Source organism: Triticum aestivum, chromosome 6A (assembly GCF_018294505.1).
Source record: "Triticum aestivum cultivar Chinese Spring chromosome 6A, IWGSC CS RefSeq v2.1, whole genome shotgun sequence".
In the NCBI taxonomy this organism is placed as follows: Eukaryota; Viridiplantae; Streptophyta; class Magnoliopsida; order Poales; family Poaceae; genus Triticum; species Triticum aestivum.
Window position 1 is genome coordinate 588,990,794 of NC_057809.1, and position 25,132 is coordinate 589,015,925.

General features: G+C 45.9%; 3 protein-coding genes across 4 annotated transcripts; 1 reads left to right on the forward strand and 2 right to left on the reverse strand.

The window, feature by feature from the left end:
- The first annotated feature begins 753 nt into the window (after positions 1–753).
- Positions 754–4,172, forward strand: LOC123128745 (uncharacterized). Of its 2 annotated transcripts, none has more exons than XM_044548835.1 (6): positions 754–1,198; positions 2,272–2,520; positions 2,635–2,808; positions 2,894–3,000; positions 3,226–3,491; positions 3,565–4,172. In XM_044548835.1, the coding sequence occupies exons 1-6, from the start codon at positions 1,022–1,024 to the stop codon at positions 4,041–4,043; spliced, it is 1,452 nt and encodes a 483-aa protein (XP_044404770.1). In that variant the 5' UTR covers positions 754–1,021; the 3' UTR covers positions 4,044–4,172. The 2 variants fall into 2 exon arrangements, with proteins under 2 accessions (XP_044404770.1, XP_044404771.1); XM_044548836.1 differs by having other exon boundaries at positions 758–1,198; positions 3,583–4,172.
- A 451-nt stretch (positions 4,173–4,623) lies between these two features.
- On the reverse strand, positions 4,624–8,960 carry LOC123128746 (protein HEADING DATE REPRESSOR 1). Its single transcript, XM_044548837.1, has 4 exons — positions 8,702–8,960; positions 8,529–8,615; positions 5,377–5,747; positions 4,624–5,112 (listed from the first exon to the last, which is right to left on the reverse strand). Exons 2-4 carry the CDS (start codon positions 8,593–8,595, stop codon positions 4,891–4,893), a joined length of 660 nt encoding a protein of 219 aa, XP_044404772.1. The 5' UTR covers positions 8,596–8,615; positions 8,702–8,960; the 3' UTR covers positions 4,624–4,890.
- Positions 8,961–12,091: 3,131 nt separating this feature from the next.
- Positions 12,092–15,696, reverse strand: LOC123128747 (uncharacterized). Its single transcript, XM_044548838.1, has 4 exons — positions 15,529–15,696; positions 13,760–14,158; positions 12,780–13,658; positions 12,092–12,632 (listed from the first exon to the last, which is right to left on the reverse strand). The coding sequence occupies exons 1-4, from the start codon at positions 15,578–15,580 to the stop codon at positions 12,394–12,396; spliced, it is 1,569 nt and encodes a 522-aa protein (XP_044404773.1). The 5' UTR covers positions 15,581–15,696; the 3' UTR covers positions 12,092–12,393.
- Positions 15,697–25,132: the final 9,436 nt, after the last annotated feature.

The following is a 25,132-nucleotide window of genomic DNA, read 5'->3' on the forward strand; positions in this document are numbered from 1 at the left end:
GATGATGTTGCCCCCGGACGCCGCATCCACTACGTTGAAGCCGGCAATGGCGAATTTGGCAGCCGGGTCTACCGCCATCCCCTCCTCTCCTCTTCTTCCTCCTCTGAGCCCGGGTCCAAAGAGCTCGGAGGCTCGCCAACAATGATGGCATGCCAAGGGACACTCGTGGTAGGTGCGCTCCTTGGCGGCGAGCGCCGCGCGCCGTGCAAGTGTCAACATCATGTATCATGTAGGTGGTGACCTTGTTGTGCACAATGGCATCGGCAGAGCTCGCAGAAGATGTCCCGGATTGCGACGGGGAAGACGGCGGCGTGACTCGACTCCGCGTCGTCCTTCGGGACCGCGGTAGGCACACCGGTGTTTTGCCGCATGGTCTCGACTCCGTACGTCCTTCATCACCGTCGTCCATGGCTCGCCTCGTCGGGTCCCCCGGTGGCTGTCACTTGGCTGCTGTCCATTGGATACTCGCAAAATGGCGAAGAGGCATCCACGTCCACGTACATCTAGAGAAATGTGGACAAACTTTCTAAAAAAGAGAGAAATATGGACAAACTTTCTAAAGGAAGAGAGAAATGTGGACAAACTTTCTAAAAAAGAGAGAGAAATGTGGACAAACGCAAACGTGACGAGCCACACCAGCAGCTGCGTGGTGTAGGCCGGGCAAACCGTTAGCGCTTTTCTTTCTAACTAACTACTAGGGACGTGCAGACTTAACAAGCTAGCTAGGTGGCAACCGACCGAGACGCACGCCGGGCGTGCGGGCCTTTCCGTGCGGCGACGCGCAAGAAACCGGTCGGCGACACGCCGTCCCTCACCTACCTTCACGAGCCCCATCAGCCTAGCCTAGCCGCGCGCGTCCCCGCGTCCCAGATTATAACCAGGAGCGCCGGATCCAGCGCCGTGTTCCGCCGCCAGGCCCCCTTCGCGCTCCTCCGCCGCCGTCGCCATCCCTTTCTTCCATCTGATCCGATCCCGGCCTGCTCCTTCCTCCCCCAGGGTTCAGGGTTTTAGGGACGTCGGCATGGTGCAGCCCCGGGGCCGGCCGCGGATGAAGCGGCGTGCAAGCCACACGGAGACTGTTGCCCCTCGTGCGTCGCCGGCGGGCGCCCTGGAGGGGGAGGGGTTAGGCGACGGGAATGACGACACTCAGAAGCGCGTTAGGACGGCGCAGCCATCTCAGCTTCCGCTTCCACTGCAGGTAGATGGGTTTTAGTAGTTTACTATGGTGGCCCGAAGATTTTGTTGTTGGCGTAAAATTTAAATTATACCCATTTCTCTTCTTTTGAGGGATTCGGGGCGGCGTAGCCACACTGCTTGTGCTTCCACTGCATGTAGATGGGGTTTGGGGTTTTAGTATTTTTAATATTAATATGGTGGCGTGAAGATTTTATTGTTGGCGTAGAATTTAAATTATACCCATTATTTTTTTTGAGGAATTCAGGACGGCGCAGCCACCCCGCTTCTGCCACCACTGTAGGTGGATGGGGTTGGGGGTTTTAGTATTTTATATGGTGGCACAAAGATTTTGTCGTTGGCGTAGAATCAAATTATACCCATTATTTTTTCCTTTTGAGAAATTCAGGACGGCGCAACCACCCCGCTTCTACTTCAACTGTAGGTCTATGGGGTTGGGGGTTTTAGTATTTTATATGGTGGCGCGAAGATTTTGTTGTTGGCGTAGAATTTAAATTATACGCGTTATTTTTTTCTTTTGAGGAATTTAGGACGACGAAGCCACCGCCTCTTCTTCTGCCTCTGCTGCAGGTAGATGTGGTTCAGGGTTTTAGTACATTAATATAACGACAGAAAGATTTTGTCGTTGGCGTAGAATTCAAATTATACCCATTGCCTTTTATTTGAGGAATTCAAATAGGGAGTGCAACTCATCCGAAGGAAAAAACCATTAAGTATTGAAATTAATGTTATGCCTTTTACATGATGTTGTTTGTCGATTTCAGATTTGACTGCGTAGGATCATAATTAGATATCTTAACTATGGAGTAAAAATCTTAAAATCACTTGCATGCTCCTTTTGCTCCAATCCAATTGAACAAACTCTCTCGGTGATTGATTTACTGCATAGAAGAGAAATGTGTTTAATTATTCAATGCAAACTTTGCAAAATATGATATGACGGGTTTTGATTAATAATATCTCTATCGCCCCAACTAATTATACAGTGTTTGATTAATAATATTATCTGTTTATTTATATAGAAATCTATATCTTTTTATTGATCCTAATTCTGAGTAGAGACATGATGTTTTGCAGGACATGTATGTCAATATAATGAATGAACCGCTCCCACTGGGTCTACGGTTGAAAAAGAGCCCATCTTTTGTAGATCTTATTTGTACGTGTCTTTCAAAGGAATACTCTACCAAGGAAAACTCTGCCAAGGAAAACTCTACCGTGGGCCGTTCTGCTGTGAAAGATATTGTTTCCAAGCCCCCGTTAAAGAAAGATGTAGTAAAAGCTTCAAATTTTCCTGCAAACTTTCTTAAAATTGGTAATTGGGAGGTAAGCAATTTCCTCGTGTTATACTCAGTATATATGTTATTATGAGTAAGAAGTATTTAGAAGCTTTCCACAAGTACTGCCTAACCAAAACATATTTTTTTTCCTTTTATACAGTACACCTCGCAGTACGAAGGTGATTTGGTTGCAAAATGCTACTATGCAAAGCATAAGCTTGTCTGGGAAGTTTTGAACGATGGTCTTAAGAGTAAGATAGAGCTCCAGTGGTTAGATATTACTGCTATAAAGGCAACTTGCCCTGAGGAGGGAGATGGCACCTTGGAACTGATGGTTAGTTCTTGTGATTTTTTGTTATTGTTTGTTTGTGTACCTATCAATCATTATTGTCTCAAACGAGTTTCCAATCTTTTTGAAGTTGTCTCGGCCACCCATTTTCTTTCAAGAGACCGATCCTCAACCAAGAAAACATACATTATGGCTGGCGGCACCAGATTTCACTTGTGAACAAGCAATCATGTGCAGGTGAAGCTCTAGTGCATTATTTAATGTTCTACATTAACACTTAAAGATCGGTCTTGAAATATGAAAGTTGCAATTAGTTGTCGCTGTGATTTATGGTGTAGATGTATTGTGCACTTTGTATTGCTTTTTTTTGGTAGACCTTGCTGCTAGTTGTCTCTGTTTTATTCAACTTTATCATTTACTTTGTTGAGCTGAAATTAACTTTTATAAATGCTCTAAATGCAGGAGGCATGTTTTGCGTTGCTCCTCGAGTGTGTTGAGCAGAAATTTTGAAAAGCTTATTCAGTGTGATGAGCGACTAAATGAGCTGAGCCAACAACCAACTATCATGTCAGATTCTCCATTTATTGGAACCATAAGCTCCATATTTGGAAATCAAAATGAAAGTGACGGCCCTTCATCCATGTTCACACATTATGTGTCACCATATGATGCTTCTTCTTCAGTGGTCCAAAGGAATGGCGTGAAGCATCATCAGCCATTGAACTTAGGTAAGCATCCCCTTCTTCTTCAGACAAAGTTCCGAAGCTGGCAGGCTTCCATGCCACACTTATAATCTTGTAGATTATTTTCCTTTAACAGGTGCCGCAGCTTCAGATATCCAAGCAAAAATTGTTGCTCAAGAACAAAGGAACCTCAATTTGTGTAATCGTGCCAGCCCCAAGGTGCCGAAAGAATTTCAGGAGATTGCTGAGAGCCTTTTAAGCGATACACAAGCCCCGCCGTCCGCGGATGAGAGATATCTGTTGGCAAGAGTGGACTCGCTTAGCAATTTGCTTGAGAAAGGCACTGCGCCATCCACCGTATCTGTTCCTGAGCGCAATGACACCATTGCTGCAGGCGAAGTAGGTCATGATGCCTTTGCCGAGGAACTCGGATTTTGTTTCGAAGACGAAGAACAATGGGCGCCTGCGGGGAGAACTGTGGATGGCGGCGCAGGACCGCCTGCCATCTCTAGAAAGGAGTCCATGGCGGCGGGTCTGTTTGAGAACCTCCCCCGCATACCATCTATGTCAGAGTTGTTCGACATAGCAGAGGATTGAGAGAACTCCGGATTTGGAAATGTTTCAATCATGAGGAACTGTGTGGCTGTGCCTTCTTAGACTTGTTTTGGTCCCCTGTCTGTAACTTACCTGACTCTCATTTGGCAACAACTGAAATTTGCGCATCCCCATTTCGCTGTTCTTACTACATTTCTCTCAGTACTTTCTCTGTTGGCCTGTGAGGGCATTTCCAACAAGCCGATACTAAGGCTATTGCAAAGAGGAGCGATGTGGAAAATTTCACACAAAGTATCCACAAATTAACAGCTTCGCCGGTAGAGTGTTATACCAACCCTCCAAGATCATTCAACTACTGCATCTCGTTACTTTCTTTTAGCCGCATCTTGTTACTTTGGCCTTGGTAAGTGTGTTTGGATTGTTTCTCCTGCCAGCAAATGTTCTCCTACTAGTTTCATGTTATGGTAAAGGGTGATATGGACCGTTGGAGAAGCCCTGATACTCGTCAATGCATCTCCGGGTCATCTTGGCATTTGTTTATGACACTAGTGCATCACATTTGTAGATCAGATGTCATGGCGACTTCGAAATATGAAGAAAAAAATAGCAGTGGCTGGCAAAATAATCGTAATACCATATACACACACTTGATTTCAAATAAAATGCGTCGCAAATGTCTCCATACATCTGCAACAAACCTAGATACGAACAGGAACAATAAAACATGCACCCTTCGCCTACACGATGCAAACCATGAAACGAAATAATATTTGAATTCTACACAAGAGACCAATAGAAACCTCCGGGATACTCTCAAATTGGCACCCAAAGACGGACGTGCTGCAGACGCCTTTTCTTAAAAAGGGGAACCTGCAGTTGTCGGAAATGCTTAATCGATTGAGTCGGGTGGTGGCGCCTCTTCTCCTTCCTCGTCGAAGGCTTCGTTTTCATCAAGCATGTTCATCAGCATGGTCACCTGCTCTTGAAGCATGGAGTTCTCCTTCTCGATCTCCGACCGCTTCCTGCGCTCGTCCGTGAGCTGCTTCTGCAGAAGCTCCAGCACGCGGGAGTCCTCCTCTAGTTGTTCATTCAGCCCGCCGATTTCACGGTCCTGCCATGCCAATTTGCGAGATATTTTACATGATAATATGTATCAACCTATGATGCAGATTTGGCAACAATAACAAAAATGCCTAATTACCTTAGCTGCACTAGAACAATGCATGGGTCATCATAAGTTAATGGTAAAGTTAGTGTTTCATGCTTGATTTCAGGCCTTGATCATGGATGCAATTACCACAGAAAACAGTATGGCATATATCCAGCATGATATTACGCTAGCATATGCTGGCAAATAATTAGCAAGAACATGAACCTTTCTGTTCATTTCCAGGATCGCTATCCTCCTCATGCTCTCCACGACATCGACATTGACGAGCTTGCGCTTCTTACCAACCAGCCATCCCTTGGGATATGATGTAGGCTCGAAGTCCGGTGGCGGAAGCAGCATGTCAGCGCTGCGCTTGCCATTGATTGGCTCCAGGGGCTCAAAGAGCGCCTTTCGCTTCTCAGATAGGTTAGCCATCGGATCTGCCTGATGAGCATCATCCTCTGTGGTAGTGCTTGCTGCATTTGCGTCATCAATCTTCATGGCTTCTCCTTGAGCCGGAAGAGTGTCCGCTGCTGCCTCTTCGGTGGCAGCGGCCTCGTTATTATGTTCTTGTGCTTGCAAGCTCCGGCCATTGGCTGGAACATACACATTGGTAAGTCAGACTGAGTAAGTCAGTAGTTAGTACATTTACCCTAGCAAAATGCAGTGCATACATATACTGACTGACATACATGACCATTGGCACTCGAATTAGAATATGATCAACCGGAAGTTTTTTTGGTGGATAACTGGTGGAGTAATTGGTCAGAGTGAGTCTTGCTGCCATTTGGAACTTGGATAGACAGCGGCAGCTTAGACATATTGTATAATACAAGCAATTCCCTGCAAGATCTATCAACAGACTATTCTCAGAAGCTCTGGAGAGGATAGAAGTGGAAACAATTTATCCTTTTATCCGTTTATCAGTTATACACTAGGAGCAGTGATTTACTAACACGGTCAATATTGGCAGGTTCAGACCATTCGGCATGAATGGTGAAGCTATATAAATAACAATGAACATTGGCAGGTTCAGAAATAGTTTATCTGGTCAGTATCATCAGACCAGCCTAATTAAAGTAAACATTCTGACAGCAACTCCAAATAAACGTGAGTGGTCACGCCTGTCTCGAGCCTGACATTATGCTGTAAACAATCGGTATTATACGAAGACAATGTGGACCATAGATATCTCAGTCTATCACAGTCACCCTTTTCTTTCGTCCTAAGAAATTGCCGCGTTGTTACTGCTCCTCCTGAAGAGCCTTTCCGCTGCCTCGCCCAAAACAGAATACTAGTGGAATTCAGAGTAAGAGGACTGAAAAGGTCATTGCACAACAGCAAGTTACTGAAGGGGATATGGTTTCAATCATGGGTGTGCATTGACATCAATAACTTGAAAAGGAAACACAACCAAAAATGATTCTTGTTTAATACTAGTGAAGGGACCCGCGCCCTCCACCTATCTGCATTGATATCAACACGACCAAAATGATTCTTGTTTATTTACATGGCCATTAGCACTAGAATATGATCAGCTAGAAGTTTTTTCAGTGGATTACTGGTAGACAGGTAGAGTGATGATAGGTGAGAGTGAGTTTTGCTGCCATTTGGAACATGGATGCGTACTTCAACAAGCTGTATGCCCTCTCCTTGACAAGGAAGCAAAGCAAGAAAGGGTTGTGATAGACAGGGACAGCTTACAGCTTAGAACACATATACTGTATAATACAAGGAATTCCCTGCAAGATCTACTGAAAGAATATTCTCAGAAGCTCTGGAGAGGATAGTGGAAACAATTTAACCCTTTTATCTGTTCATTGGTTACACACTAAGAGCAAACTGATTTACTTACACGGTAGCTTACTGGTCAACATTGGCAGGTTCAGACACGGTAATTTGGTCAGTAGTAGCATCATTAGATTAACTTATTTACTACTGAACATTCTGACATGAACTCTAAAATAAGCGAGTGGTCACGAAACACGCGCATCTCTCGAGCCTCGGGTTGCGCCATAATAAACAATCGGCATTATCTACTAAGTCAGAGAATTAAGGCCATAGATATCTCAGCCCATCACATTCACCCTCTGTCATCTAGTAGTTGTATTACCAAAACTGCAGCCCTCTTTTTCTGAGAAGAAATTACAGCCTTGTTCGCTGCTGCCCTCGCAGCCAAGCTTCCCCTGCTCCTGGAGAGCATCTCGTAACATTGCCCAAGACAGAATACTAATAGAATTCAGAGGAGTGGGGCTGAAACGAAACTACTATACGGACGACGTTTCCTTGGACGATTTGTGGACGACAGTAAATCAGCGGCTGGGCTACAATTTCTTCTATGCATGGACGGTTCTAACCATAGCGTCGTGCAAGCATCGGCTTGATTTTGTCGTGTGCATAGCAGCGCTGTGAAATTACTGAAAAGTGAAACCCAACAACAGCAAATTACTGAAAGGGATACGGTTTCTTGGCGCGAGCATATTCGCACGACCACGACCACGACCACTACTGGGTAGCTGCTGCAGCTGCCGGCCCGCAGAGATCTTGCCGGCAACGGCAAGCAAGGCTAGGCAATTGGGGCACTACAGCAGCACAGCACCCACCCACCCCCCTTGTGAGAAATTACCCCCAAACTAACCAAGGTCTGAAGCTCTGAACGACCTTGCTTGCGCGAGGCCGTTGATTAATTGATTATAAATATACATCGAAGAATCAGTTGCGCCGGGCAGCCGCGTGACTAACGTGTGGGCGGAAACTGCGATTTTCTTACTCGTATTGGTAGTTGTATATTCGTGATTCGTCTACGTGAGGTGGCAATTGTCAATCCATTTCCTCACGCAATATCTCACTGCTGGAATGTTTCAGGCCGTCAGGTCTGGTGCCGTGCGAAGACGGATGAACATCCTAGAAAGAACCGACGAACAAAAAGGAAGAAGCCACTAATTTTTGCAGAGGCAGAGGCAGAGGCAGAGGAAGCTAACGAAGAATCGAGGAACAGAGGGAGATTCTGGGCTGTAAATCGAATTGGTGTAAGACTTCGTGATAATTTTCAAGAAAGAAATGGCAGGAGCAAATTTCAAAATTAATTCCCAGGAGAGAGAGAGAGAGAGAGAGAGAGAGAGAGAGAGAGAGAGAGAGAGAGAGAGAAAGCATGAGGGGAGCCTTTGCCGAGATCTGGACTGAAATTTGGCGAAACCGGCAATACGGTTGTGGGAGAGAAGAGGGAATGGCTGAAGGACGGACAGGCTCCTTTCTTTGTAAAGGAACAATATCCTCTTCTTTTTTAAAACGAAGCGGTTCAAATCAGGATGGATTCAAGAGTTGAAGACGTTTGCTCAAAGGATTTGAAGCAGCAAGAAGGAGCAGAGCACCCCTACCTGACGACGGCCTCCTCCTGGACTTCCAGAAGATCCGCGGCGGGTCGGCCATGGACGGCTCCTCCATGCTCCCCGGCCGGCAGGTCACTGCAGCCCAAGACAAGAGCGCAAATATACATCAGCTACCGAAATCCTGCGTCAGTAAGGACGAAATGGTCAGGAGCTCAGCTCACCTCCGGTGGCTCCTCGGCTCGACTTCCTGCTGCCTGCCTGCCGGAGCTCCTCCCAATCTCTCGCTCTCTCTGCCTCGGTGCGGTTTGGTCGCGTGCGCCGCGTTATCTCGTGGTTTCTGGCTGTGCTTGTGCCGTGGCGTGGGCGGGCTGTTGGTGCCACTAGCAGAAAGAAAGGAAAAACGGTGGCCTTGGAAGCCACTCCCGTTTCCTTGGCGTCCTTGACGGTGGCTTTCAGCCGTGCCCGTGACGTGACGCGCTGGCTTTCTGGCACCGGTAGTAGCTGTCGCCCGGGCGACGGGACGGCTACTCACGGCGTTCACGCTTGACCGCCAGCAAGACAGAGAGGGGCGTTTTCGTTTTGGGCTACCCGCCCGCCAACAACCAGTAGCCGTGCCCGTGCGCGCTCCTCCCCTCCGGATCCTCTGTGGGCAGTGCAGGCAGGGCCTACTTACGCTGATGCCGATTTGGTTCACTTTTGTCCGTTTGGGTCAGCTGTAGATGTGGCGTTTTAAAAAATATATATATAAATGGCGTATGTCTTCATCAATGAATTTTTGGACAGTGTGTTCGACCGACCGATCCATTTGGTTCGCTCACCGTTTTTTCCGCCAAATTTCTATACGCGTTAATTAGGCAAACAAATAAAAATAAAACATTACACATAACTAAACAAACAAGTCACACGGTTTTACATCATAATAAATAAATGTCATGGTTCACAACCAAATGAATTGAAATTTGTGCGAACTACATTGAAAAATGAAAGAGCGGATACATTTATTGGTTGCTGCATGTTTTGAACTTGAAGTGAGTTGTCTAGTCACGCATTTTTTGGGTGAAATTGAATGAACTGTGCAAACGTTGCCGCTCTCGGGCTCAACGCCTTCACCCTGGAAATCTCCCCTTGGTCAAAGAGGTTGTCGTCACACTCATCGTCTACGGTCATGTTAAGCATGATCACACAAGCAGTCATTACCTCTCACATCTTTTGTTTGCTCCATGTTCTAGCAGGGTGTCGAACAATAGCCCATTGAGATTGAAGCATACCAAAAGCACGCTCCACATCCTTCCTAACTCTCTTGTTCTTTGGCAAACCCGACCCTCTTCTCTCCTACGGATTGGAGATTGTCTTGACAATCGTAGACCAGTGAAGATAGATAGCATCAGCTAAGTAGTATCCCTTGTTGTATTGATGACCATTGATCTCAAAGTTAACCGCTAGGGACTTGCCTTTCGAAAGACTTGTGAACACCAGAGAGCGTTGAAGTACATTGATGTCATTGTAAGAACCTGTCATGCTGAAAAAAGAGTGCCAAATCCAGATATCTTTTGATGTCACAACTTCAAGTATGACCGTGCAAGCTTTAACATGTCCCTTGTACCCCTACCAAGCAAATGAACAATTCTTTCACTTCCAATGCATACAATCTATGCTTCCAAGCATCCCCAGAAAAGCCTCTCGATTCATTGATTGCTAACAATCGGGTTGTATCCGTAGCATTTAGTTCTCTCAAGTATTCGGGCCAAACACTGCAACCACAGATTTGCAGAACTTGTACAATGATGCAAGGCATGTGGACTCACTCATGCGGACATACTCATCCACAATTTTATCGGGAATTCCATATGCAAGCATACCAACAGACGCAAATACATTTCTCATAAGAGGAGAAGCCAACATTTCCAAGGGCATCATACTTGCATTTCAAGCAATCATCATAGCTACCACTCCCTCCATAATACGGTTGAACATATGTCTCGTCATCCGAAAGCGTCACTGGAAAACCTTGGGAGGGAATAATGGGTCATTGTACTTTAAATAATCATGTAGAGTAGGCATTGGCCGCTCTCTCCGTTATGACTCAAATCCGAAGCATGGTTCGGGATCGATCCCTTAAACCTTGGTCGTTGCCTAGCAATGTGCTCATTGATAACCAAAGCAGGTATCACACCATCATCATCCTCGTCAAAATGATTCTTCGGACGATGATGAACATATGAAGTTGTTATAAAAAAATCATCATACCTGCCCACCATGATGAAATTGTGCCTCACTTGACGGAGGGATGTGCCTCGATTGCGTTGGACAAATAGCCGAATACCTTACGGGCGGTGGCGAGTCGCAACCGGTGAATGGACGGAGTTGGGTGGTGGCACAGAGGCCAAAAATGGGCGGCAGCGACGGCGAAGAGGGCGTGGTGCTTGTTGGGAGGGAGGATGGTCTGCCACATATGGGCAGGCCAAGGTAGGACGTCACACCGCGTGCCGCAAGGACACAAACCAAACCCAAATATGGGCCATAACTGTGGCCAAAAACGGACATCCATCCGTTTGTGTCGGCACGTTGGGCCGTGTTTTTTATCGCCTTACACCCAAACAGAATAGATCGACACGTTGAAGTTGGCTTTGTGCTTGGAGCCTGTGAAGGCGGGAGATGACGTCACGGATTTGTGAAACCAGGGGGAGGGAGCATTTTTGGGGGTGGGATATGAAAAGAAGCGTGCACGCTTTTGTGTTCCTTGAGACCCGTCCCAAAAGATGAAAAGCGAGAGGAGGCCTTTGGTTTTTCAGGAGGAGGGGAAAAAAGGCTCCTTGGCTTTTGGTTTAGCAAGCCATTTTACTTGGTTTTCAGGAGTAGCATTATGTTAGTACAAAACACAATTTACTGAGAACCAAAGAGGAGGAAGGTTACTACAGTACAAAACTTTGACTCTCTCCATGCATCCGGAATGTGTTTGGGGGTAAAAAGTTGTCACCGACCACCGGCATCTGTTTGCGTTGCCCAGTTTCGTCATCAATGAATGCTGCTGCACTGGCAAAGCGACGCTGACACACCGGCCGGCCAGCACCACCTCGCGTGCGATGCGTGAATGCCAAAGTCAGGGAATCCGAGTACGCTCCGCCTTTTCTCACTCGGCCCCACACCAGTACGCCTCAGCGTTACATGGGCATCTCACACAACTGGGCCACAAATAGACCTTGTGCATACAAGGCCTGGACTCCAGTGCCAGATTACAACATCAGTGCGCCCAGCACTTTTCTTACTCTCAAAGCCCAGACCATGATGCCAACCTTCCCACTTTTCTGCAATCGTCACCAAACCTCGGCCCAAGATTGAAAGAATCTGGCAAAAAGTCTGAAAATGAGTAAGACCCCTGCCTACCTCGGCAGTATTTTTTTTTCTGAACTACTTTTCTTTAGGTTTTTTTTTCTGAATTACTCGTACTAAAAAGATTATATAACAAAGAAGTTCTAAGCTACTCCAGAAATAGTACTGTACATCACATTCATGAAAACTTGCTGCTACTACCAAAGACATATTTTTTTTTCTTTTTGAGAACTTGCTCCAGAAGTTGATGCACACAAAAGATCAAACACATTTCCAACAAGTACTCGAAAATGCAGGTCAATATGTATATATATCTATGAAAAGGAAGCATCCATGGTGTCCGACGGTTTAACTGGCTGCCCATCAAAATCAAAAGCCTGCTAATGCTAATTACACCACCGAAAGCGAAAGGGCAAAAGGGGTAATTCGACTTTGATCTGAGCCAAGCAAGCCACCACATAATATTTCTACCAGCACAGAAGAGACAACAACACTCCATCTATATATGCATTCTAACAGAACCCTTCTTTTCAAGCCCCTACACCGCAGCTCAGCCACACAGATCGGTGCTACTGGCTGACGATCAGTGTGCTGTCTCGCAGTCGAGGCACGCAATACACTGCGCGGGCTCAGCGAGGCCGTAGACGTCCTCGATGCAGCTGCTGTGGAATGTATGGTGGCATCTAAGGACAGCGATGACAGGGGGAGCGGAGGCGTCGTGGGCGGCGCCCCCATGAGCCTCAAACGCAAGGTCGAGCTTGCAGAGCGCGCACCTTGTTCCCAGCGGCTCTGTCTCTGGTGCTTCATCATCCTCAAACAGAGCTGAGATTGCAACAAGGCAAGTACAGTCAGGTCACCAAACTATGGCTGCCTCGAATTGAGAATACAAAGAACAGTTCTAATTTAGGTGTGAATTCACTGAATTATACTGCCTGTAGCTATTTTAGTTCCAAAGTAGTAGAACTTTACCAGGACCCTTGATGTGAAGCTGCGCTTGCGAATTCACCAACTTATATTGCTGCAGAAGCTGCTCTTGCTGCTTGATTAACAGTGCCCTCCTGTAAGCAGCACTCGACACAGCATGGGAAGACTCATTTGCATTCCTGATTTCTAGCTTTGGTACCACCATTGGGCCAGTAGGACCAGCCGGGACGCTGGCCTGGCTTGTGGGCAGAGTTATCTTGCTAAGCTTCTGTTGAATATTGTTTTGTAATTGTTGTCTTGGCAATGTAACGACTGGAGCAACAAACTGATTGACCTGGGTTGCCCTGTTGCCAATAGCTTCTGTAATGACTGGGGCAACCGGCTGACTGGTCTGCCGTGTTCTTCTATTGCCAATAGCTTCTGTAATGACTGGAGTAACCAACTGATTAGCTTGCCTTTTTCCTCTGACAACAGCATCTGTAATGACTGGAGTAACCAACTGATCAGCCTGCCTTTTTCCTCTGACAACAGCATCTGTAACTGCTGGAGCAACCAACTGATTGACTTGACTTGTTCCACTGGAAATAGCTTCTGTGTTGGCTGCAGCAACTGACTGTTTGACTTGGCTAGTTCCACTGGCAATAGCTTCTGTAATGGCATCCGACTTCTTTGCAATCTCAAGTTGCAGCTGCTGTGCAGGCAAGGAATCAACACTGGCAGGATCCTTTCCAAGTTCAGTTCCTGGATTCCCCATAAGCAGCGGAGCAGCTAATTTAGCACCCTTGCTTCTGATAGTGCTTTTCCTTTTTGAAACTAGATTAGAAGAGCCCTTGCCACTCTGCAGCTTCTTTGGTGGAGATGGGATGACAGCACCATCTGATTGATCACCCTGACTAGCGCATTCTTCGTTTCTGTTCTTTTTACCTGGATAACAATAAAACTAATCAAAACTAGGAATGTAATATGAATGTCCTCAAAAAAAAATTGAATCATTAAAACGTGTACACAAAGCCTCTAGTACATACCACTGCGAACATTTTGATTAACTTTAGAAGCTGAATCTTTAGCAGCCTGTGAGTTAGTAACTCTGGACCGCTTGGCAGTAGGGTTGGTTGCAGGAGTACTTGCTCGCTTCAGGTCTTCACTCAGAACAGCAGGCTGAGTAAGAGGTCTCCAAGCAGATTTAGTCACTTCCTGAGGGGTTCGAGCACGGGTTGCAGTGGGCCGTGCTGCAGCTAACTGAATACTAAAGCAAGCATCTGGAGTACTTCTATTGCTGCTTGTGCTATCGACTCTTTTCTTCGCATCAGGTGTAGCAGCAACCGCAGGAGGTATACGGGTCATAGACCGAGTAACAGGGCGAAACACCTTCTGATAGGCAGGTGTGCTGCATGATGGCTCAGAGTGGCCGGCATCGCTGCTCGCTGGAATGGAAACCAAAGCAAGAGGTTACAAATATTACCATTGAGGAGCATGTCCTGGGGAGGTGTACTCATAGGTGAGTACTAACTTGATGAAGTGAAAAGGCAACGGTTTGATAAAAACTATGGAAGCCTTCCATGGAAACAAAACCACACAAATTTTATGCCACTTGCAACTTAGTAAAATGGAAAACAGCTTTTAACAATACATTGGTTTTCCGGTGACAAAGGCTGGCATTTGTACATATCGATACGGCATCCAATAAAAAATACAGTATGGCGCAAATGGATTATGTAAGATGGGGAAGAATTACACACAGAATAAATGGATTAATTCATAATCTGTTAAGGCAAATTGATGGGTAAGGTAAATTGACAAAATGAATTGCAGGCCGGTCACAGGCTATGGCAGAGATATAACATCAGTGTAAATAGCAGCATTGCACCTATGAAATCCGAGTAAACTAATTCATAATGGGGAACAACTAATTCTCAGCATTCTAATATCTTTTTCAAGATCCCAGCATGAACAAATATGGGAATCTTAACATTCGCCCATCATTCCCGCGCACGAACGACCCTGGGCCTGGTCATGCACGGCATGCCAGGTATAACAAGAAGATGATGGATTCGCGCGGAAGTGCGGTAGCACCGTCTAATAAATTTGACTTTTGCACACTAGTAAATAAAGGACTCTGCCAGCATATAAACCTAAACAACACAAACCCCCTGAAGAAAAATGGTCAGCTAACTTACAACCTATTAAGAATCCTGCAACAGATTTTTCATGGAGGAAATCAGATCCCACTGCACATGCCTGAACCTATCCATGAGAATTCTTGCACAAAGTAAATCATCAAGTGAATAAAAATCAAGTCCAAAGTTCCCTAGTTCCATGGTAAACCAACCCAAGAAACATCTGAACCATTTTCCAAGGATCAAATTCCAATTCTGATGCTCCCCTGTACTACCACCGCCCCCCAATTCAAGAAATACCTAACAGCCTACCTATCGCCGTACATCAGCAGGGTGGCAAGCAAACGAAGCCAAAATCAGGGCCCGATTCCCTATCACCCAACGATATCCCTCCATTCCAAGCACCAGAGCCGCCCAATCGGGGCGACACCGGCGTCCGATCGCGGGTCCGCCCCCAAACCAAATCCGCACGCCCCCCATCAGCCGCGCGCACGCAAGCGCATCTAAATCGGAATCCCCCGGCCAAAGAACCGGCACGCCGGCGCAATCAGCCAGACGCATTGCGTCGGAGCCGCCGGCCCGCGCCCCCCGAAGCCCGCCGGGAAGGACCGGCGCGCCGTCGCGCCGATAATAAACCCCCATCAGCCCGAAAAAGCCCGGATTGGCCCCGTTCTTACCGCTGGTGGCGGCGGCCGCCGGGCGGGCCACGGAGCCGGACGCGCGCGGCATTGGATTGGGCGAATCGGCGGCGAGATCGCAGGAAATCCGAGGAGAAAGCCCTAAATTCGCCTGCTTGGTTTCCTCTCCCCTTTCCTGATTTTTTTCCGGGAGGGGGGAGGGGAAGAGAAGGGGGGAGGGGAGAGGGGGGGCTTAGGAGATGGCGGCTTATATAGGCTTCGGATGTGAGGCGTACGCCCTGGGCCCACGGTTCAGGTGGCGATGGGTGCATCACCTCCTGGGGCTTTGGGCCCAGCTGGAAGTAACAGTATAGCACTAGCATAGCGTGTGACACTAATAAAAAGTTTTGTGACAATTTTTCTCACCCAATTTTTTTTGTGAAAATTCTTCTCTGTCCTACCCACCCACCCCCCCCCCCTCCCCCCAAAAAAATTCTTCAGTATTTAACCTCGTTATGCAAAATTTGACAAATAATCGAAAATATCTTACATCGATAATGCATTTTATAATTGTGTTGTGCAAATGCAACCCACACGTGACACCGCACGCGCATAGGCATGCACTTTTGTCGCAAACCATAAATAGGACGGAGATCTACGACATGGTCTACCACGTGCGGCGGTTATTACTAAGGTGTTAGAGCCACGTGTGGCGGGGGTGCGCTATTACCGTCGAATGTGTGATCTTCTGGCACATTCCATATACATCTTAAATTCGACCCTACGGTAATTATTTGGCTTTACTCGTATCTTACAACACTCTCAATGGTAATGGTTCGTCTATAGTATCGCTTTCCAATTAATGAATGCTCATAGATACGGTGTTAGAATTAAATAAGAAAACATATGATGAGGATAATAAATCTTGTATAATAGAGAAACATAATTGTCCCTTTAAAAATACAATTATCGCCATAAGTGGGGTTTCGGTGTAGATGATATATGTGTTCTGGACAAACTTTGTTAATTGATGGCATAAAAGGTATGCTAGTACATAAGGCGGCTAAATTCCGTGTTTTGACCCTTTTCAAAAAGTTTAACCGGATCTGACCCCGGTTCAATTTTTTTTACATTTGACCCTTTTCCTACCCCCAAGAACCTCGGCGGTAGAGTTGTGTGGCCTACCGCCAGAACCTTTGGCGGTAGAGTAACGGTAGCCGTCGTTTCCCCGACGCTGACCTGGCAGACAACCTACAGCCGGCGGCCTTGGCGGTGGGAGGTGCAACCCTACCGCCGAGATCCCTAACGGCGTGAGGCCACCTACTGCAGGACGAAACCCTACCAAAAAATTCCAACCACTTCTGGTTTCAGTACGAGTGGGGCCACCTACTGCAGGACGAAACCCAACGGTCAGGCCCTCTTGTAGAACGGTGCGTACCGGTCATCATACTTCATCTTAACGGTCGTCTTGTGACCCCTCATCCGCAGTGGCGGGAGCATCTTTCAAAATGAAGAATCAAATAATTAGCAACTTGTTTTCGTCAATTCAAAAGATTTGGTTCAAGAATGGTAATTACCACTTCATTCTCAATGAACGGGCACGATGACCCTTGTCGAACACAGGGTCAAGCATGGTATAGTTAGCGCCGATGTTGTCTGCAAGAGGTGGCCTCTTAAATAAAATTGCATAAACATAAGCATAAGCATAATTAAAATAGCATAAGCATAATTCAACACACATTTGTAACAATCTGTATTCATTCATTTGTAAACATGATTCTCATAAGCATGATTCATTCATTCATTTTCCATAAGATTGTTTTAACATTATTCATTCATTTTGTACAATTTGTATGCATATGGTTGATCACAAAGGTTCGTCACATCATGTAGTTCATTACTTCAATATTATGTAGTTCATTCCTTCAATAAGCATATCAAGATTTTTTTTAACATGAACATGAACTAGGGTTCATCATGAACTAGGATACATATAGATGCATCACAAAGGTTCATATGGGTGAGATGCATCACAAAGGTTCATCACATCAAAAAAACCTATGAGTTCATTCCTTCAATGAGCACATCAATTTTTTTAACATGAACATGAACTAGGGTTCATCATAAACTAGGATACATATAGATGCATCACAAAGGTTCATATGGATGAGATGCATCACAAAGGTTCATCACATAAAAAGACCTATGAGTTCATTCCTTCAATAAGCATATCAAGATTTTTTTACAACTAGGGTTCATCATGAACTAGGATACATATAGATGCATCACAAAGGTTCATATGGGTGAGATGCATCACAAAGGTTCATCACATCAAAAAAACCTATGAGTTCAATCCTTCAATAAGCATATGTAGATTTTTTAAACATGAACATGAACTAGGGTTCATGATGTATTTCAAAAAAAAGTAAATACATATCAAGATTCATCACAAAGGTTCATATGGTTGATACATATCAATGTTCATCACATCAAAACAAACCTATGAGTTCATTCCTTCAATAAGCATCATATCATGATTTTTTAACATGAACTAGGGTGGGCTTGAATCAAATAATGCATCGAATCAGAAGCTATTTGAGAAAAACTAATTGGATGGATCGAAGGAGCTTACTTTACTCGTTTCCAAGCCATCTCGATCCGCAAGAATGATGAAAAAACGAGAGAGATCCGAGGGGAAGAGTGGAGGTGACGAGAGAGAGAGGGAGAACAGAGAGGGCGGCAAGGTAGGGAGAGACGGGGAGGGGGAGGGCGAACTGGCACCAGGTTATATGTGCCCCGACCCTACCGCTAGACAGTCCGGCGGTAGGGTCTCACATCTTACCACCGGACCCTCTAGCGGTAGGGTCGACCAGAGCTCACAGCGGTCGTCAGTTAGCCGTTGATGTGGATTAGTCAGCTACTGCCATGGATTCTGGCGGTAGGTTGTGCATACCTACCGCCAAGCTCTGTGGCGATAAGAAAAGGGTCAAATTTCAAAAAAGAAAAACGAACCGGAGTCAGATCCGGTTAAACTAATTGAAAAGGGTCAAAACATGAAATTTGACCACATAAGGCCCAAAAGAGAAGAAAGGCAGCATGCTCCATATATGCATCTTTTACCTTTGCTTTTGAGCATATGAAAGCCACACCATTTTTTAGCACAGTACAAACGCAAAAAAGCCGCACCATTAAGAGGGGTGACAGTGATGAACTCGGGTGGTAACTTGATTGCTTACACCAATTGCACATCCTATGAGTTATATTCATATTCCACCATAAAGTCCTCATGGAAATACAGTTGTAAAACATCATTCAGAGACATTTTTGTGTGGTCCAAACTTTTGAGTTGTGTTCCGGGGCATCCAGAATTCGTACAATGATCTAGAGTAGCTTCCGATGAAAGGCCAGAGAGTCCGGTGTTACATAGTAACATCACACGAATTTATTTTTTTCCTTCTCTTTTTTAGTTTTTATTAAATGCATATATTTAAAAACTTAAATCTACTTAAGAAATTTTAAACCATGAATTTTAAAAATTGTTAACATAGTATAACAAATTGTTAACTAAGCCTATCTCAGATGATTAGGTTATTTGTCATGGAAATAGCCCACCTGGGTTCAAGTCCTAGACGACACTGGTGGTCATATTTCCCTGGATATATTTTAGACTTTCTAACGATTTTCATTCAGCGGGAAGAGATGCTCCGAACGATTACGGAGGCACCTGTGATGACTGATGACTTCATCAATCTTGTGCCAGCTTAATCTCTCGAAGTTGCTCATAATGGTAGGGTGTGCATGTGTGCATTCATATGAGTGAGTGTATATGTGTATGCATGAACATTTGCGTCTATACTCTATTAAGAAACATAGTATAAAAATTTGTTAGTACAATTTTAAAAAATGTTGATAACTTTAGAAACAAATGTTCCGTGACAATGAAAAAATGTGTCCACAATGTAAATTCGAGTGATCTCTAGCATACTACTCCTCTACTTCTTCTGTTGTTGTGAGGCAATAGCTCGCGTCGCTTGAAAGGAGCATGTGGTGGGCCGGCCCATCTTGACATCAATCAAATTTATTTTTCCATTCTCTTTTTTATTTTAAGCGCATATATTTGAAAAACTTAAATTTACTTAATAAATATAAAATCACAAATTTAAAAAATTGATAACATAGTATAGGAAATTTTGAACTGATCCTAGCACAGATAGTTAGATTTTTGTCGCGGAAATAGCCCACTGATGTCGGCTAGGAGTACGTCGGTATTTCCTCAAAGAGGAAGTGATGATGTAGCACAGCGACGGTAGGTATTTTCTTCAGATATGAAATCAAGGTTATCGAACCAGTAGGAGGACCAAGCAACAACACGTAAACAACACCTGCACACAAATAACAAATACTCGCAACCCGACGTGTAAAAGGGGTTGTCAATCCCTTTTGGGTAGCGGCGCCTCAATATAGGCAAACAGACGTGAGATAAAATTGTAATAGATTGATAGATCGAATGCCAAATAAAATAAATATTAATAAAACGCAGCAAGGTATTTTTGTATTTTTGGTTTAATAGATCTGAAGATAAAAACAAAGGAAAAGTAGATCGCAAAGGCAAATAATATGAGAAAGAGACCCGGGGGCTGTAGGTTTCACTAGTGGCTTCTCTCGAGAAAAATAGCAAACAGTGGGTAAATAAATTACTGTTGGGCAATTGATAGAACTTCAAATACTCATGACGATATCCAGACAATGATCATTATATAGGCATCACATCCAAGATTGACTCCTGTTTGCATCTACTACTATTACTCAACACATTGACCGCTATCCGTCATGCATCTAGTGTATTAAGTTAATGAAGAAACGGAGTAATGCAATAAGAACGATGACATGACGTAGACAAGATCTATCTATGTAGAGATAGACCCCATTGTTTTATCCTTAGTAGCAACGATACATACGTGTCAGTTCCCTTCCTGTCAGTGGGATCAAGCACTATAAGATCGAACCCACTACAAAGCACCTCTTCCCATTGCAAGATAAATAGATCAAGTTGGCCAAACAACCCCAAATATCGAAGAAGAAATACGAGACTATAAGCAATCATGCATATAAGAGATCAAAGAAACTCAAATAACTTTCATGGATATAAAAAGATAGATCTGATCATAAACTCAAAGTTCATCCAATCCCAACAAACACACCGCAAAAAGAGTTACATCATATGGATCTCCAAGAGACCATTGTATTGAGAATCAAATAAGAGAGAGGAAGCCATCTAGCTATTAACTACGGACCCGAAGGTCTATGAGGGAGTCCTGGATTAGGGGGTCTCCGGACAGCCGGATTATATCCTTTGGCCGGACTGTTAGACTATGAAGATACAAGATTGAAGACTTCGTCTCGTGTCCGAATAGGACTCTACTTGGCGTGGAAGGCAAGCTAGACAATACGGATATGGATATCTCCTCCTTTGTAACCAACCTTGTGTAACCCTAACCCTCCCCGGTGTCTATATAAACCGGAGGGTTTTAGTCCGTAGGACAACAGACAATCATGCCACAGGCTAGCTTCTAGGGTTTAGCCTCTCTGATCTCGTGGTAGATCTACTCTTGTACTACCCATATCATCAATATTAATCAAGCAGGATGTAGGGTTTTACCTCCATCAAGAGGGCCCGAACCTGGGTAAAATATTGTGTCCCCTGCCTCCTGTTACCATCCGGCCTAGACGCACAGTTCGGGACCCCCTACCCGAGATCCGCCGGTTTTGACACCGACATTGGTGCTTTCATTGAGAGTTCCTCTGTGTCGTCGCCGTTAGGCTTGATGGCTCCTACTAACATCGATAGCGATGCGGTCCAGGGTGAGACTTTTCTCCCCGGACAGATCTTCATGCTCGGCGGCTTTGCACTGCGGGCCAATTCGGTTGGCCATCTAGAGCAGATGGAAAGTTACGCCCCTGGCCACCAGGTCAGGTTTGGAAGCTTAAACTACACGGCTGATATCCGTGGAGATTTGATCTTCGACGGATTCGAGCCTCTGCCTCACTACTAGGAAAAGGGATATAGATGGAATTGACACTAATGGCGCACCGGACATGTGGTGTGCCATTACTATATACTAATGGCGCACCATGTGTTGGTGCGCCATTAGTGTGCAAATACTAATGGCGCACCACGTTCCACGGTGCGCCATTAGTAATTTTTTTTAATTTTTTCAAAACTACTAATGACGCACCGTGGGAGTGGTGCGCCATTACTAGTTGAACTAGTAATGGCGCACCACATCCACGGTGCGCCATTAGTAAATTTTTTTTTTCAAAACTACTAATGGCGCACCGTGGGAGTGGTGCGCCATTACTAGTTGAACTAGTAATGGCGCACCATGCCACGGTGCGCCATTAGTAACTTGGCCCAAACATTCGCCGGAATGCACACCCCCCCTGGACCGCCTTTTCAGTTTAAAAAAAATAAAAGAAAATGATAGAAATGTCAAAAAAATAAAAGAAAATAAGATTCCCATGTGATATGTGGTCTAGTTGTTAGCAAAATTTACAAACATGAATTTTCGACTTTTTTGCAAAACCTCTCGAGAATTTGTAAAAATGGGCATAACTTTTGCGTACGAACTCGGATGAAAAAGTTTTTTATATGAAAAATCATCCACTCGAAAAGTTACATCCGAATTTAACAGGGGGAACCCCGTTAACAAAATCCTCAAAAACCTAACAGAAAAAAAGATACGGGGCTTTTAAGATCTGGAGAGGCAAAAAAATTCAAAAAAATTCAAACTTACTAATGGCGCACCTGCCCATGGTGCGCCATTAGTATCTTCCCGCCTTCAAAATTCAAAATAAGTCAACAAAATAAAAAAAAGTTACTAATGGCGCACCTGCCCATGGTGCGTCATTAGTATCTTCCCGCCTTTAAAATTCAAAATAAGTCAAAAAAATAAAAAAAGAGTTACTAATGGCGCACCTGCCCATGGTGCGCCATTAATATCTTCCCGCCTTCAAAATTCAAAATAAAAAAAAAATAAAAAATTTAGTAATGGCGCACCTGCCCACGGTGCGCCATTACTATGTCGTATATATGGCTGGGCGCACCTCCTCCACTCCACCTCTCCTCCACTCCATCTCCTCCTCTCCTCTCCTCCACTCCATCTCCTCCTCTCCTCCACTCCATCTTCCCTTCTCTCCTCCACCATACTATCCTCCTCCTCTCTGGCGACCTCCTCCTCCTCCTCTCCGGCGACCTCCTTCTCCTCTCCGACGACCACCTTCTCCTCTCCGGCGACCTCCTCCTCTCCGGGAACCTCCTCCTCCCTCCTCTCCTCCCCTCCCCTCCCCTCACGGTTTCTCCTCCCTCCTCTCCTCCCCTTCCCTTCCCTCACGGTTTCTCCTCCCTCCTCTCCGGTGAGCTCCTCCTCCCTCCTCTCCTCCCATTCCCTCATGGTTTCTCCTTCCTCCTCTCCGATGCTTTGGTGAACTCCTCTCCGGCGACCTCCTCCTCCTCTCCGGCGATGTAGGCGAGCACCTCTCCGGTGACCTCCTCCTCCTCTCCGGCGAACTCCTCTCCGACAAAAGTACACGGCAAAAGAACGTACAAGATCCAAAAACAGGAACAAAATTTGAAATAATATCGTGCCAAAAAACGAGCAAAAAAAACTAGCAAAAAATGGGCAAAAAAATCATGATCCAGATCCAAATTCAAAATTCAAAAATAGCAATGGCGCACGGTGGGGGTTAGACGGTGCACCACTACTATTTTCCCGCCTTCAAAATTCAAAAATACTAATGACGCACTGTGGCCTATACTAATGGCGCACCAGTGGCCTATACTAATGGCGCACCGTGGCCTATACTAATGGTGCACCAGTGGTGCGCCATTAGTAAAAATTACTAGTGGCGTGCTAGTAATGGCGCACTAGTGATGCGCCATTAGTAGGCAAAACTGGTGCGCCATTAGTAGGCCTTTTCCTAGTAGTGCCTTGTGCGCCACGCGGTCACGATGAGCATCACTTAGCTCTCCCATCGGACAGTGTTAAGGAGATCGCACCGGCAGCCGCTCCGACCCTCAATTCGGAGCCAGTTGCGCCTTCCGCGGATGGGTGGATGGACCCCGCCACGGAGGCCTTACCCTCAGCGGCGATCGAGCCGAACATCGACCCTGCCTTGCACGAGAGTCATGTTGTTAAACTGCCGGATCCTTCTCCGGCCACGGACTCCGAACCACCTGCGCCCGTTCCTATCGAATCCGATCGGGCGCTGATCATGGAGTTTACCTCCGCGGATACTTTTCAGCACTCGCCCTTTGGCGACATACTGAACTCATTAAGGTCTCTCTCCTTGTCAGGAGAATCCTGACCGAACTATGTCTGACAGGACTGGGATGCGGACGACGAAGAAATTCAAGGCCCACCCACCACCCACTTGGTAGCCACTGTCGATGACTCAACCGACATGCTCGACTTCGACTCCGAAGACATCGACGGTATGGACGATGATGCGGGAGGCGAAGAGGAACCACCGCCCACAGGGCGCTGGACGTCCACCTCATCATATGACGTATACATGGTGGACACACCAAAAGAAGACGACGACGAGGAACGGAAGGACGCAACGAAGGATTGTCCCCTCAAGAAGCAGTCAAAGCGGCGGCGTAAGCGCCGCCCCAAATCCCGCCTCGGCAGAAATAACGATCATACAGACCCAAGCGTTGGAGCAGGGGGAACCACTGCCGGACCACGGCAATACAGAGAATCAAACCGAACAAACCAATTCTGTCAAAGATAATAGTGCGGATGACATAACGCCGGACAGGCACCCGGAGCAGAAGAATGCCCGTCAAAGGCTTGTTGCCACCGCGAGGAGTCTAAAAAACAGAAGCAAAGGCTCAAGGCTGCGCAGGACACACTCCAAATCAGATGGAGAAAAGTACTCAACACAGTAGCGAAGTATGGTGGTAATTGCCCCACCAAGAGCTACCCGAAGCGGAAGTTGCTACCCGAATTCGATGAGGAGGCCCTAGATCCCCCACAACCAAAAATCAAAATGGCCACCTGGCCGGATAGACGACCTCACGGCCAACATGGAGCGGCAAACAACGCCACTCACAAGCCAATACACGATCCACACGAGGGCTCGCACCAAAAGGATGGCGCAACGAGATCCATCTATGAACCATGCAAGCGCGCCCCAGCATATGATGTAACACAACAAACATCAGAACAACACGGTACACCCAGATATAGGGGTGCCGCACACCCCCTATGTTTCACCGATGAGGTGCTGGACCATGAATTTCCAGAGGGATTCAAACCCATAAACATAGAGGCATACGACGGAACAACAGACCCTGGGGTCTGGATTGAGGACTATATCCTCCATATCCATATGGCCCGAGGAGATGATCTCCATGCCATCAAGTACTTACCCCTCAAGCTCAAAGGGCCAGCTCGGCACTGGCTTAAAAGCCTCCCCGAAAATTCCATTGGAAGCTGGGAAGAGCTCGAAGACGCTTTTCGGGCAAATTTTCAAGGGACTTATGTCCGACCCCCAGATGCGGACGATTTGAGTCATATAACTCAACAACCCGGAGAGTCAGCCTGAAAGCTTTGGAACAGGTTTCTTACTAAGAAGAACCAAATAGTTGACTACCCGGACG